General features: G+C 41.4%; 2 protein-coding genes across 7 annotated transcripts in view; both read left to right on the top strand.

Moving 5' to 3' along the window:
• LOC114663544 (uncharacterized) overlaps positions 1 to 15667 on the top strand; it is a 314220-nt gene that overhangs the window by 128438 nt on the left and 170115 nt on the right. The window lies entirely within an intron of this gene.
• Positions 9989 to 10392, top strand: LOC114663557 (histone H4-like). Its single transcript, XM_028817368.2, has one exon. The coding sequence runs from the start codon at positions 10004 to 10006 to the stop codon at positions 10364 to 10366; it is 363 nt and encodes a 120-aa protein (XP_028673201.2). The 5' UTR covers positions 9989 to 10003; the 3' UTR covers positions 10367 to 10392.

Genomic DNA, 15667 nt, shown 5'->3' with positions numbered 1-15667 from the left:
TCAAAAATAAGTCAGAGGAATAGATGACGTCAAAACAAAATCGAAAATGAACTAACCCTAATATGTAAATCAAAAATCAAAGTAAAAACTTATACCTGGACAGTCTTTTGCCCTGAAAACACTTTTAGAAAAATAAACCCTATCACCACAAATAGGTTATGCATGACTAGGAGTCTCAAGGCAGGCAAGCGCAATAATGTACATCCAAAACTGCCCACTAGAGGGTGATATCCTTCCAAACTCCCGCTAGATAAAAGGGCAAGCACTAACTCTTTAAAACAAAAAGATTTTTTTTTTTTCACGAAATGGTGTGTTATGCAGTGAAGCTCAAAAGACGTAACTGATTTACCTGAAATACAAAGCAACCCAAGCAAACAAATCCCAAAATGAAATACCAAGAAAAGTTGATATACAGTGTGAAAGTGTGACAGACCACAAAAAGCACAAGGCTCAGAAAAATCACTTTAACACTCAACTATTGGAGACCCTTCGGATTTATAGGGAGACAGGCAGTTCCTGGCGGTGACTGGTAAATGGCTTTACCTCTTGGGGAACCACCCACAAAACACATGGAAAATAACCAAGGCATGGATATATGAACATAATTAAAAACAAACAAACATAAATAAGAGTAATACAAACAAAAGAAGCAAAGAAGACATGATATAAAGATAAAAACTTTAGCCAGGTAGAACAGAACAGTTGTATGTTTCGCTTGGAGAACAGGAGAAGCACACAGTCTCTTTACATACATTCTAGAAATGAAATTACAACGTGCAACTTCCTGGCAGCACTTGGTGGTAATGGAGATACATTGCTACCCACAAAATGGCTATCAAAGCCAAAAACATTCTAAAAGATGGTGAGATTCACAAAGAAGAAATATTTGCCCAATTTAAGCAAACAAAATGAAATGATATAATAAAAATAAATTTGACACCAATAAATTCCCATACATAGAAAATTAAGAAAAAAAACACATTAAGTAAGATTAAGAAATGATAGATTGAAATACTGTACTGTATTGTTTTCCTTCTAGACCTGAGCTTATCTTTTGACACAGTTGATCATGCAATCTTAGTTAACTGTCTTAAAGAACTGGTATTATTATGATTATTTTATATATATATATTTTTTTTTTTCTGGACTTTACTCAAAATATATAAATGTAAAGAATTATTATTATTATTATAAAATATTTTTTCCCCTTTAGATTTTTTTTGGGGGAGGGTATTAACTGATTTAATTTCTGAAATTGATTTTGTATTATAATAGCAAAGTTGTCCTATCCTTTCTAATCATTTTGTTTTCTCATGTGTACCACCATTTTATAGGTTCTTTGTATACTGTTACAAGGGTGGTTGACTCCATAGGATCACCTGTCCACTCTCAATATCACAAAGGGTTGTTGACAGATTCCACTGCCAGATTGAACAAAGGAAAAGACTGCATTTAGCACCCCTACCAGCCATTTGCAGCATTGTGTCCACCATTTTGGGCTCCATGGAGCCTCAGTGACCTTCCAACGTTTGGTGGATAGACTGCTACTGCCCCACGATGCCTACAGTCCTGTCCACCTTGATGACACAGTCATCTGTTCCAGCACCTGGGAGGAACACCACTTGTATATTACATCTGTCTTCCGCACTATCCCTGATGCTAGCCTCAGAATCAATCCCAAAAAACGTTACTCCGATGTAACTGAGACTAAATTCCTATACTATATGGTAGGTGTAGGGCAGGTGAAACTGCAATGGTCCAAATTTGCTGCCATTTGTGACTGTACCAAGCTGCAAACAAAAAGGAATGTGCAAGCCTTCCAAGGTCTGGTGGGGTACTATTGGAGGTTTGTGCCTTGTTTCCCTTTGTGGGCTTTGCCTTTGACCAATCTCATGGACAATGGCCTAGGTGCCACGTTAATCGAAGCCTTCAATGGTGTTGATCACCCCATGACGTACCTTAGCCAGAAACTGTTTGACCCAAGAGACGAGGTACACAGCGTTGGAGAAGGAGGCCATTGCATCCTACAGCTGAGATATTACCTTCTGGATTGTCCATTTACCTTGGTGTTTGACCGCACTCCCCTCCAGTGGTTGAGGTCACACAAGGATTCCAACCCACGAGTCACCTGATGGTTCCTCTGCCTCATATGCTGTATATATGATAAACTCAGTTTTCATAGAAAATCAAGAAATCTACAACAAATCTGTATTAGGCTTGGAAGCCCCAGTGATCTCTATACTCCTCCTCTGCTTTCCTGAATCCTGATGAGAAAACAAACCTTATGACCAGGGTGACAGCAATCCATGATTGAGAGCAGCAAAGGACTTTCATTTTGGCACTTTATCTTTTATGCAGACGAAAACATGTAGAGAAAATTACTTGCACATCAAACATGTAAAAGGAGTCCACCTTTCCTGCTCCTGTTAACTTTCAGCCAGCCATTCACCTCCATGGGCTCTCCCTAACTGCAAGAAGCAAGGGGGGTGGGGGGATGTGTGTGATTAGAGAGTTGAGTTTCTTACATAGATATTTCAAAAACAATCTCTTCTTCACATGCTGTATCTCGGAGCTCGAGGAAAGGTAAGGGTTAATACACATCAAATTTCTCTGAGCACATACATTAAATAAAAGCATTCTTCCCTGAGTGATCTTGAATCATTTGAAGTGGCTATCCCATAGAGATGGGAAAATGATACTAAAGTACCCAAGCTTGTGTCAGTCAATCTGAAGCATAGTGAGTCGAATCAATGTGTCGGAGCTTGTGTCAAAACACCACTTGTCACGTGACCCTTTTGACACTTCCAACATCATCAGTGCTGCTAAGCTATTGGTTTTACAGCTTTGGCGCTAAATTAACATGTAGCCTATATAAAATGCATCATTTTCATTCAACAATATTTAGACTGATTCCAAAAAATTCACAGGTTCGATTCACCATTTTCTGTTCATTATTAATTTTGCTGAATTTTCGAACTTGCTTTCGACTCTGGTGCTTAACACTTTTTCAAAAGTCCCAGTTCCCATGTGAACGGGAGACTTCAAGGAAGAAATCGGCGAATGTGTTGCCAAAATTAACAACACATACGCCGTTGACTCTTCACTCGGAGAAGACAAGACGCTTCGGCGTCCAAGCACGTACCAAACAATGACTTCTAGGGCACACCTTCCGAAGGTGTACTTCGGTCGACCCAAAACCCTGTCTGATCAAAGCTCTGAAGGTGAATCGGAAATGGATGAAAATTCCTACTTAGACGGTAACAGCAGTGAGACTGAAAGTCCTTTTTTGCCTGTAGCATCTATGAAAGGAAAACACAAGATCTCTCCTTCCAAACACTCTCTCGATAGGAAGAAGCTAAAACCGACATCACTAAATTCCTCTCGGCAAGATATTCCACTTAGAAATCGTTTCAGCGCGCTGACCGATTTAACATCGGAAATGGAAGCTTCGTGTGAAGATTCAAACCTACTCTCACCTGCCGACAATTCGCAAAGGCCAGAACAAGACCGCACTGCGCGCCGCCTGAACAAAGTCCCACCGATTATTCTCCGATCTTCGGAAAACTGGTTACAATTTAATAATGAATTAAAAAGACGAAACATCACAGTCTCTAAAGCAGTCACTACTAAAGACGGCATTCGTCTTCAACCACAATATGCTGATAACTACAGAGCGCTCTCTTACTTCCTAAAAGACAGTAATGTTGAATTCCATTCCTAGATGTTGGAATCGGACTTGCCACTGAGTCATACGTGGTATACCCACATCTGTAAGTGAAGACATAGAAACGGCTCTTAAAGAAAGAGGCTTCCCTGTTATTAAAGTGTGCAGAATGAAGGCAGGCCCTCAGCGTCTCCCCTGCCCGCTGATGCTCGTACACTTAACAAGAAACGAAGAAGGTAACCACATATTTCAAATTACTGATTTAATTTTCTTACATGTTAAAGTGGAAAATTTAATTAATAAACCCAAGATTGGTCAATGCCACCGCTGCCAAAGATTTGGCCATGCTGCTAACATCTATATATATAATTCACTAAGCCCCGGCCAGAGCAAGCAAGACACCCATGAAAGCACGCAGAGCAAAGCAAGACACCCATGGTGCATGCAGGAAGGAGCCACACCCACCAACTCTAAGACCATTGGATACGACGACAAATCGCAGAGCCACACCCACCAACTCGGACGCCACGCCTCGGAAAAAATGCCGTCATTTATGTTCGTCTGTGCTAGAGTACACATGGACCTCCGAGCCACGTTGACTTTTCGGTTACGACGCACGACCGCGTGCACCATCGCAAACTGTTTTACACGCTACATACAGCAATTCACATCTGCGACAAACATGCATCTTCTTAGATGGTCCTGCAGGAACACGGAAGACATTTCCCCGCCCATGACCAGGCGGTGTGTATGCTTCAAGAACGAGGGTGGACGCGGCAGGACCATCTAAGAAGAGGCTGTGTATCGATATATATAATTCACTAAGCCGCCGCCAGAGCAAGCAAGACACCCATGAAAGCACGCAGTGCTTTGAAAGCAGTCAACTCAGAAAGCCCAGCCCACCAACTCACGCCCATCAACTCAAGCACACGTCTACCTACGCTCTCAAGGCATTCACGGTGCCTGCTCATGTTCCCGGACGGAACAACTCACTTTCGTCTCTGCTACAGTACACATGCACCACTGAGCCATGTTGACTTTTCATTATTCTTTTTGGGACTGGAATCTTTCTTCTGTCATGGAGGACCGAGGCAATGCCTCTCACACTCCTTCATCTCTGTGCTTTTTAATCTGTGAGATTCATGTTAACTTGTCTCATAACAATCAGTTTTGGCTGTTTTGGTTAGGGGTTGTGCAAGTTCTTGTTGCTGAATTTTAGGATGGTTTAGGTGTTTAGTCGTCCAGTATTGCCTTTGGTCTTTTGTGTTTCTTGTATTGACATTTATCATATTGGAGAATCCCTTGAAGAGTTTTGTTTGGGTGAGTTTCTAGTTGGGTAAATAGTTTGATAGAACTCTTCTGAATGGATTGTTGAATCAACTGGGATTTGGTGTCTTGATGAATCAAGTCGTTGGTTACATACCATGGTGCATTGAATGCCATTCTTAGAGCTTTGTTTTGGAGGCACTGAATCTGATGGATGAGTACATTGGAAGCGTATCCCCATACTGGTGCTGCGTACAGTAACTGAGCTCTGATGATGCTTCTGTACAGAAGTATTTTGTTCGTAGTGTTCAGGTTACTTTTTCTATTCATCAGTGGGTACAGTTGGCCGAGTCATCTTCTTGCTTTGGATATACTTTCAGTGATGTGGTTTCTCCACGTTAGGCGGTTGTCTAATATAACTCCCAGGTATTTTGCTGTATTTTGCCATGAAATGGGACGACCAAACATTGTTATGGTATCAGGCGGTGGTTTGTGCCTTCTGCTAAAAAGGATTGCAGTGCTTTTTTCTGGGTTGATGCTGATTCTCCATGTTTGAAACCATTGCTCCAGGTTTGCGACTGCCTCTTGTAGTCTTTTTGTGACAACCCAAGTTTGGGTGGATTTGTAGAGTACTGCAGTATCATCTGCATATTGAGCCAGTGTTGTGCTACTTGTCTTTGGCATATCACTTACAAAGATGTTGAAGAGAATTGGTGAAAGTAGTGAGCCTTGAGGGACACCGGCAGTTATTTTCTTGAGTGATGACCTGATGCCATTTAACTTTATCTGGAATTTTCTTCCTTTAAGAAAAGAGGCTGTGAGGTGAACTAGGTAATTTGGAATACCTGCTTTAATCATTTTGTAGAGAAGGTCTTTGTGCCACACTTTATCAAATGCTTTGGATACATCACGGAAGATTGCCCCAGTGGATCAATTAGTGTTGAAGCCTTCAGTGATGTATTCCACTACTCTCAGGAGTTGATGAGTGGTGCTGTGTCCAGTTCTGAAGCCATGTTGTTCTTCATTGATTATTTGTAGCTGTTCTGTATATTTTTGAAGACTTTTCAGTATTACTTTCTCAATGGTTTTAGCAAGAGTACTAAGTAAACTGATTGGTCTGTAGTTCTGTGGGAAAGATCTGTTTGTTCCTGGCTTAGGCAAAACTATGACATCAGCAGTTTTCCAGCATTCAGGGAAATGTCCTAGTCTCATTACCGCGTTGGCAATGTTGGTTATTGCAACGATTGCTTTGTGAGGTAGTGCTCTGAGAGCTGCATTTGGGATGCCATCTGACCCTGGTGCCTTCTTAGTGTTAAGATGATCAGTGATGTTTCTGATTTCTGCTGGAGTAGCAAAATCAATGACTTCTGGTGGGTTTGTTGATAAAAACTGGTTAGTATCTTTATTTACTGTTTCAATGTGTTGGATATCTGCATTTTCAAAGTTTGGTGAGCACTGGAGTTCCAAGCTGTTGGCAATAACTTCTGCTTTGTCTTGGGTGGTATATACAAGTCCATTTGGACCATGGAGGTAGGGTACAGAAGATTGTTTGTTGCGGAGTGCACGGGCGATTTTCCATTTGGTACCTGCTTGATGTTCCATTTCAGATAAGGTTTGTGACCATTTTTGATTCCTGATATCATTTAGTGCTTCTCTGATTTCATTTGAGAGTGTATTCATTTTTTGGCGGTTTTCTGGGTTACAATGTTTTTGCCACTTTCTTCGAACTCTATTCTTTTCTTTGATTTTCTCTAGTAGCCAGTTGGGAATGGAGGACAGATTATTTTTGTTTGTATTATGGGCTTTGTATGAAGCTTTTACCATTGCTTGCTTGATGCAAAGAGTAAGGGCTTTTGCTGCATGGTCTAGCTGTTGGGGTGTTTTGATTGTTGGTAGAGGGCCCAAGGATGATTCAAGTTTTCTTGTGAAAGTAGGCCAGGATATTATTTCTTTAATTATATCATTGTGGTTTTTGGTGATACTGTCTGATCCATGTAACTCCAGAAGTACAGGGTTGTGGGCAGAGCTCAGTTCTGCAATGGAGCTGCTGAGTGGAGAGTGCGTTATATTTTGGAGAATTGCAATGTCTATTACATCAGGTCTGTAACCATTTGGGTGGAACAGCGTTGGTTCTTCTGGTCCTATCACTATTAGGTGGTTTCTGTCTGCACAATTGATGAGAGACCTCCCTCGTTTATTAGTAGTTTTGCTGTTCCAGGCTGGATGTTTCGCATTTAGGTCTCCTGCTAAGATCGTTGGAGTATTTGATTGGAAAAGTAAATCCAATTCTTGGACAGGTAGATCGTTCTTGGGACTGTTGTACGCTGCAATTATTCTCAAAGGGCCATCTTTAGTATTTAGCATCACCGAGTTGGCTTCCAATGTAGTTAATTGTGGTGTGGGTGATTCAGAAATCTGAACTTGGACGTAAATGGGTTTCACTTATTAGCATTACATCAATTAAATGCCGATCCAAAAATTCTTGAAGTTCTTCTTTTTTGTTTTGTACTCCATTGGCGTTCCAGATGGTTAATCTTAAATTATTTGGTGTGTGTAGTAATTTAGGGGCCATCAGAGAAAATCTTTACAACAGAAGGAATTGAGGACCGGATTATAGTTAGAATATCTGTTCCAGTTCTTGCTGCACATAATTTATCAATGAGGGACTTTGCAAAATTTAGTAATCTTCTGGCTTTGGGGCTAGAAAAAAGGTTTGTTAGGCTTAAGAGAGCTGAAACGTCGTCTTCCTCAGAGGGACCAGCAGGGGGAGCCCCAGGCCTATTTAGAAGTAAAAGTAGCCATCCAAAAAAATTACTCAAGTAAGAGTAAAAAAGTATTTGGTGAAAAGACTACTCAAGTACTGAGTAACTGTTTGATCATAATAAATTATTTATTTTTTAGAAATGTTGTAATAAGACAGAAAAAAATATAATGTGCAAATTCTGCTATTTCCAAATAATACATTTAAAAAATGAGTAAAAATAAATAACATCTTTACAAAATAAAGATGCAATGAAGAACAACATGGCTTCAGAACTGGACACAGCACCACTCATCAACTCCTGAGAGTAGTGGAATACATCACCGAAGGCTTCAACACTAATAGATCCACCAGGGCAATCTTCCTTGATGTATCCAAAGCATTTGATAAAGTGTGGCACAAAGGCCTTCTCTACAAAAAGATTAAAGCAGGTATTCCAAATTACCTAGTTCACCTCACAGCCTCTTTTCTTAAAGGAAGAAAATTCCACATAAAGTTAAATGGCATCAGGTCATCACTCAAGAAAATAACTGCTGGTGTCCCTCAAGGCTCATAAGTGATATGCCAAAGACAAGTAGCACAACACTGGCTCAATATACAGATGATACTGTACTACAGTACTCTACAAGTCCACCCAAACATGGGTTGTCACAAAAAGACTACAACAGGCAGTCACAGCCCTGGAGCAATGGTTTCAACTATGGAGAATCAGCATCAACCCAGAAAAAAGCACTGCAATTCTTTTTAGCAGAAGGCACAAACCGTCTGTTACCATAACAATGTTTGGTCGTCCCATTTCATGGCAAAACACAGCAAAATACCTGGGAGTTATATTACATGACATATTATTATATGACAACCGCCTAACGTGGAGAAATCACATCACTGAAAGTATATCCAAAGCAAGAAGATCACTCAACCAACTGTACCCACTGATGAATAGAAAAAGTAACCTGAATACTACGAACAAAATACTTCTGTACAGAGCTCAGTTACTAAACGCAGCACCAGTATGGGGATACGCTTCCAATGTACTCATCCGTCAGATTCAGTGCCTTCAAAACAAAGCCCTAAGAATGGCACTCAATGCACCATGGTATGTAACCAACGACTTGATTCATCAAGACACCAAATCCCAGTTGATTCAACAATCCATTCAGAAGAGTTCTATCAAACTATTTACCCAACTAGAAACTCACCCAAACAAAACTCTTCAAGGGATTCTCCAATATGATAAATGTCAATACAAGAAACACAAAAGACCAAAGGCAATACTGGACGACTAAACACCTAAACCATCCTAAAAGTCAGCAACAGAAACTGGCACAACCCCTAACCAAAACAGCCAAAACGTATTGTTATGAGACAAGTTCACAAGAATCTCACAGATTAAAAACACAGAGATTGAAGGAGTGTGAGAGGCATTGCCTCGGTCCTCGACGAGAAAAGAAAGATTCCAGTCCAGTATTAGGGCACTGAATGCCACCTAATCACCTCCAATGCAGCAGTGCAATAGATGACATCTTGTGCAATAGTGTTGCAAGTAAGGTCTTATTTTGAATGTTTGTGTTCTACCTCATTTTTCTTATCCTTTCTGATCCTTTTTTAAATTATATTTTATTTATATTTTGACACCGCAGGGACTGCACTTAATTTCGTTGTATTTGTTACAATGACAATAAAGATATTCTGATTCTGAGATAAATTATAAAACTGTCATAGAACAGAAGAATTTTGCAAAAGTGTCTCTCGGGCCATTAGCCCTCGCATCGAGTTAATGCCAATAATCTTTGACATCAAGCATTTGATGAACAATTTATTGTTGTCACTGACTTTTTCATGACTTATCTAACCTTTATAAAACTATGATCAGGAGGACATTAAAAAGTAAAGTAATGATAATAAAGTAAAGATAATAATAATAAAAGCGAGACTTGTTTGTATAATCCAAAAACCTGCCTTTTGGTAATTTAAAAGGGCAAGAGGGCATTTTTGTCATTGAAAACAAATGGACATTAAAAAAGTACACAATTTAAATCAATCCGAACGCACTGCTTACACGAACTGATGAAATTGTAAGTAAGGAGATGACGAAAAAGAGGCAACGTTCAAGAAAGCATGAGTGAAAAATTAATTTAGCAGCTTCCCGAAGGCCCGTTGATGCACGATTACTCGTGACGGATTGATTGTTTTGAACAAGGGACTTGAGCTCGGAAGCTGATAAGCGAATTCAAAACGCGGTTTGCGAAAAGCCCGCGCAGAAGTTTCCTCTGCTGTGTTCAAGCAGGTCGTCTTAGTGCTCATATCAGGCGATGGACCCGTTCGTGAAAGAAACAGTTGTTCAGTTGCAAAATCAGTTGAAGATGTCTGGAAGAGGTAAAGGAGGCAAAGGACTCGGTAAGGGTGGCGCAAAGCGTCATCGTAAAGTATTGCGTGATAATATCCAAGGCATTACCAAGCCCGCAATCCGTCGTCTAGCACGACGTGGTGGTGTGAAGCGAATTTCTGGTTTGATCTACGAAGAGACTCGCGGCGTGCTTAAAGTATTTCTGGAGAATGTTATCCGGGATGCTGTCACTTACACAGAGCATGCCAAAAGAAAGACCGTAACTGCCATGGATGTGGTGTACGCATTGAAGAGACAGGGGCGCACTCTGTATGGTTTCGGAGGTTAAGCGACAATCGAGGCGTTAAAACCAAATATCCCAAAGGCTCTTTTCAGAGCCGCCTAAGTTTTTACTTTGAGAGCTTTCCTTGCATTAATTTTTAAATACAAGATGGTTCAGAGTGGCTTAAAGAACGTTAATACGGGTATGCTTTGTGCTATTGCACGAAACAAACCTTTTCAAGCGTCTTTGCTAACCAAAAAGGATAGCCGACGTGTCTAATTCCCTTGGTTCTGTAAGGCGACGCTTGACCTAGCGAGACTTAAATGGACATGTACATTTTGAGACCATGGAGCACGGCCGATTGTAAACTTCAGACCGTGATGATGAGAGGCCCTTAAGGACCCAGTAATACGGACAGAGCACAAGGGTATGTGGAAAAAGGTAACCGCCATACACAGATTAGGTAAGTGGCCCTGAAAAGAGCCGTTGGTTTTGAACAAGTCTCCTGCTCCTTACTTCGAGCTGGTATACTTGGTGACTGCCTTCGTGCCCTCGGACACGGCGTGCTTTGCAAGCTCTCCCGGCAGTTTGGATTTCCCGGGAAGAAATGGTTGAGCGCTTGTTGTAGTGCGCTAGGCGAGAGGCCTCACCAGCGATGCGCTCAAATATCATTCACAAACTAATTCATAATTCCCATTGCCTTAGAAGAGATACCAGTATCAGGATGAACTTGCTTTAGCACTTTGTACACATAGATGGAATAACTTTCCTTCCTGGACTTTCTACGCTTCTTCCCACCCTTCGCCTGGCTTTTAGAAACAGCTTTCTTAGAGCTCTTGTTTGGGGCAGGGGCTGATTTCCGCTCAGGCATTGCTACTCACAGAACAGTTGAATGACGCAACTCCTTGGGATTCTCTCTTTATAGCGAGACATGCAAATTAGACGCGCCACAGGGTTACACGTAGGTACCAATGACAAGCACACAGCTTTTAAAGGGCCGACGTGACTGACAAAACGCAATTCAAATGTCAAATTAGTGCGTGCAGAGATATCGTGTAAACACGAAGAATACGTAAGCGAAATGAAATTGAGAAAGGAAATTCAGGAAGAGAGGGACGCTGTATAAAAGCACAAAAATGTTTATGCACACACAATCATAAACAAAAACAAGTACGCTCGCTTATTTCTCGGAGCTGTAGATTTGAATTTGAGGCGTTGTTAAGACGTGCGCAACGTGCTTCGGATTCGCTGCTAGCTGAGTGACGTAAAAACACAAGCAAATCAGCAGTCAGTTAGTTAACTCCGTCGCGCTCAAAGGACGCCTGTATAAAAGCGCAACGCTAACAACCGGGATCATTTTGTAGAAGAGTACTGAAGATTGTCTGCTAAGATGTCTGGAAGAGGAAAGACTGGTGGCAAAGCACGTACCAAGGCTAAAACTCGGTCTTCCTGAGCTGGTTTACAATTTCCAGTTGGCCGTGTTCACAGGCTCTTGAGGAAAGGCAATTATGCCGAGCGTGTAGGCGCTGGTGCTCCCGTTTACTTAGCTGCCGTGCTCGAATATCTGACCGCTGAAATTCTTGAGTTGGCCGGAAATGCTGCCCGCGACAACAAAAAAACCAGAATTATTCCTCGCCACTTGCAGCTGGCAGTGCGTAATGACGAGGAACTCAATAAATTGTTGGGTGGCGTGACCATCGCCCAGGGTGGTGTGCTGCCTAACATTCAGGCTGTGCTTCTGCCCAAGAAGACCGAGAAACCAGCTAAGAGCAAGTAAGATATGTTCCTCAATACCCACGGCTCTTTTCAGAGCCACCCATCCTTTCACACTTGAGCCTTTATCCATTGAGATATTCTACCCGATTCGAACGATAGCTTTTCATTGGCTTAATATGTTGGGATTTTATTACGTAGGTATATTTTTGCGCTCACTTTTCCTTTTTGGTCGCAGTTTCTCGGTAAAATTCCTCCATTTTTTAGTATGTCAGTAACCTGGCTCGAAATAATGCTCGTCGATTAGCTGGCATACCAAGGTGTCATTCAGAAAGATAAATGCACCCCTTAATAAAACTGCGCGCTGCTACTGTGCGCCTCTCGTGGATAAACCCTTCACATGATTCAAGATTACACAGGAAAGAATGCTACGTATTAAAAATGTAGGTGCTCAGAAAAATTGCGAGTTAACGCTAGCCATTCCTTGGACTCTGACATATAGTATGTGAAGATACGACAGACACCATATGATGATTATTTAATGTGCAATGTTACCACACAACATTGTGTTGGTCAGTTTATTTGGAAAAACTGAGATCAAATATAGCTTTGGTCAAGGAGATTTAAGTTCTTTTTGAAATATGTATGAAAGAGAACACTACAATCCTCTGTTGCTTCATGCAGTCTTGGGTCAGCCATTGTAGGTGTAAATTTCTTGATTGTCTACGTAAACTGATTTTATCTGGTACATATTAGCCATATTTCATGCATGGTGGGTGCTTAAATAATAATTCTTTGCATTTATATAGCACTTTTCTCACTACTCAAAGCGCTCAGCAGTTGCAGGTTAAGGGCCTTGCTTAAGGGCCCAACAGAGCAGAGTCCCTTTGGGCATTTAGGGGATTCGAACCAGCCACCCTCTGATTGCCAGTGCAGATCCCTAGCCTCAGAGCCATCACTCCGCCACATCCGAATAGATGGTGTAAAAGGCGCTATACGGCGCCCGACCCGGCACAGACTCAGGCAGAGGCACGCACTTAAATAAATGCTTTTTATTTTATCTTCAGCTGTGGGGCACGCCTTCCCCGTGTCCCACAGGCCCAACACAGTCCCACAAGCACTTAAATACAGAACACTCACAAATACTCTATCCACCTCAGCACCACCACTCCTCCTCAGTCTTCGTCCTCCTTCCTCCCAACTCTGGCTCTCTGAGTCTGGAATCTTTCTTCTGTCATGGAGGACAGAGGCAATGCCTCTCACACTCCTTCATCTCTGTGTTTTTTTAATCTGTGAGATTCATGTTAACTTGTCTCGTAACAATCAGTTTTGGCTGTTTTGGTTAGGGGTTGTGCGAGTTCCTGTTGCTGAATTTTAGGATGGTTTAGTTGTCCAGTATTGCCTTTGGTCTTTTGTGTTTCTTGTAATGACATTTATCATATTGGAGAATCCCTTGAAGAGTTTTGTTTGGGTGAGTTTCTAGTTGGGTAAATAGTTTGATAGAACTCTTCTGAATGGACTGTTGAATCGACAGGGATTTGGTGTCTTGATGAATCAAGTCGTTGGTTACATACCATGGTGCATTGAGTGCCATTCTTAGAGCTTTGTTTTGGAGGCACTGAATCTGACGGATGAGTACATTGGAAGCGTATCCCCATACTGGTGCTGCGTACAGTAACTGAGCTCTGATGATACAGATCTTGTTCGTAGTGTTCAGGTTACTTTTTCTATTCATCAGTGGGTACAGTTGGCCGAGTGATCTTCTTGCTTTGGATATACTTTCAGTGATGTGGTTTCTCCACGTTAGGCGGTTGTCCAGTATAACTCCCAGGTATTTTGCTGTGTTTTGCCATGAAATGGGGCGACCAAACATTGTTATGGTATCAGGTGGTGGTTTGTGCCTTCTGCTAAAAAGGATTGCAGTGCTTTTTTCCGGGTTGATGCTGATTCTCCATGTTTGAAACCATTGCTCCAGGGTTGTGACTGCCTCTTGTAGTCTTTTTGTGATAACCCAAGTTTGGGTGGATTTGTAGAGTACTGCAGTATCATCTGCATATTGAGCCAGTGTTGTGCTATGTGTCTTTGGCATATCACTTACAAAGATGTTGAAGAGGATTGGTGAAAGTAGTGAACCTTGAGTGTCACCGGCAGTTATTTTCTTGAGTGATGACCTGATGCCATTTAACTTTATCTGGAATTTTCTTCCTTTAAGAAAAGAGGCTGTGAGGTGAATTAGGTAGTTTGGAATACCTGCCTTAATCATTTTGTAGAGAAGGCCTTTGTGCCACACTTTATCAAATGCTTTGGATACATCAAGGAAGATTGCCCCGGTGGATCTATTAGTGTTGAAGCCTTCAGTGATGTATTCCACTACTCTCAGGAGTTGATGAGTGGTGCTGTGTCCAGTTCTGAAGCCATGTTGTTCTTCATTGATTATTTGTAGATGTTCTGTATATTTTTTGAAGTCTTTTCAGTATTACTTTCTCAATGGTTTTAGCAAGAGTACTGAGTAAGCTGATTGGTCTGTAGTTCTGTGGGAAACATCTGTTTGTTCCTGGCTTAGGTAAAACTATGACATCAGCAGTTTTCCAGTATTCAGGGAAATGTCCTAGTCTCATTACCGCGTTGGCAATGTTGGTTATTGCAACGATTGCTTTGTGAGGTAGTGCCCTGAGAGCAGCATTTGGGATGCCATCTGACCCTGGTGCCTTCTTAGTGTTAAGATGATCAGTGACGTTTCTGATTTCTGCTGGAGTAGCAAAATCAATGACTTCTGGTGGGTTTGTTGATAAAAACTGGTTAGTTTCTTTATTTACTGTTTCAATGTGTTGGATACCTGCATTTTCAAAGTTTGGTGAGCACTGGAGTTCCAAGCTGTTGGCAATAACTTCTGCTTTGTCTTGGGTGGTATATACAAGTCCATTTGGACCATGGAGGTAGGGTATAGGAGATTGTTTGTTGCGGAGTGCACGGGCGATTTTCCATTTGGTACCTGCTTGATGTTCCATTTCAGATAAGGTTTGTGACCATTTTTGATTCCTGATATCATTTAGTGCTTCTCTGATTTCATTTGAGAGTGTATTCATTTTTTGGCGGTCTTCTGGGTTACATCGTTTTTGCCATTTTCTTCGAACTCTATTCTTTTCTTTGATTTTCTCTAGTAGCCAGTTGGGAATGGAGGACAGATTATTTTTGTTTGTATTATGAGCTTTGTACGAAGAATTTACCATTGCTTGCTTGATGCACAGAGTAAGGGCTTTTGCTGCATGGTCTACCTGTTGGGGTGTTTTGATTGTTGGTAGAGGGCCCAAGGATGATTCAAGTTTTCTTGTGAAAGTAGGCCAGGATATTCTTTCTTTAATTATATCGTTGTGGTTTTTGGTGATATTTGTTTGATCCATGTAACTCCAGAAGTACAGGGTTGTGGTCAGAGCTCAGTTCTGCAATGGAGCTGATGAGTGGAGAGTGCGTTATATTTTGGAGAATCGCAATGTCTATTACATCAGGTCTGTAACCATTGGGGTGGAACAGCGTTGGTTCTTCTGGTCCTATCACTATTAGGTGGTTTCTGTCTGCAAAACTGATGAGAGACCTCCTTCGTTTATTAGTACTTTTGCTGTTCCAGGCTGGATGTTTTGCATTTAGGTCTCCTGC

Source organism: Erpetoichthys calabaricus, chromosome 13 (assembly GCF_900747795.2).
Source record: "Erpetoichthys calabaricus chromosome 13, fErpCal1.3, whole genome shotgun sequence".
Lineage (NCBI taxonomy): Eukaryota > Metazoa > Chordata > Cladistia > Polypteriformes > Polypteridae > Erpetoichthys > Erpetoichthys calabaricus.
Note: the sequence above shows the minus strand (reverse complement) of the source record. Positions and strands in the feature narration are given on the sequence as shown.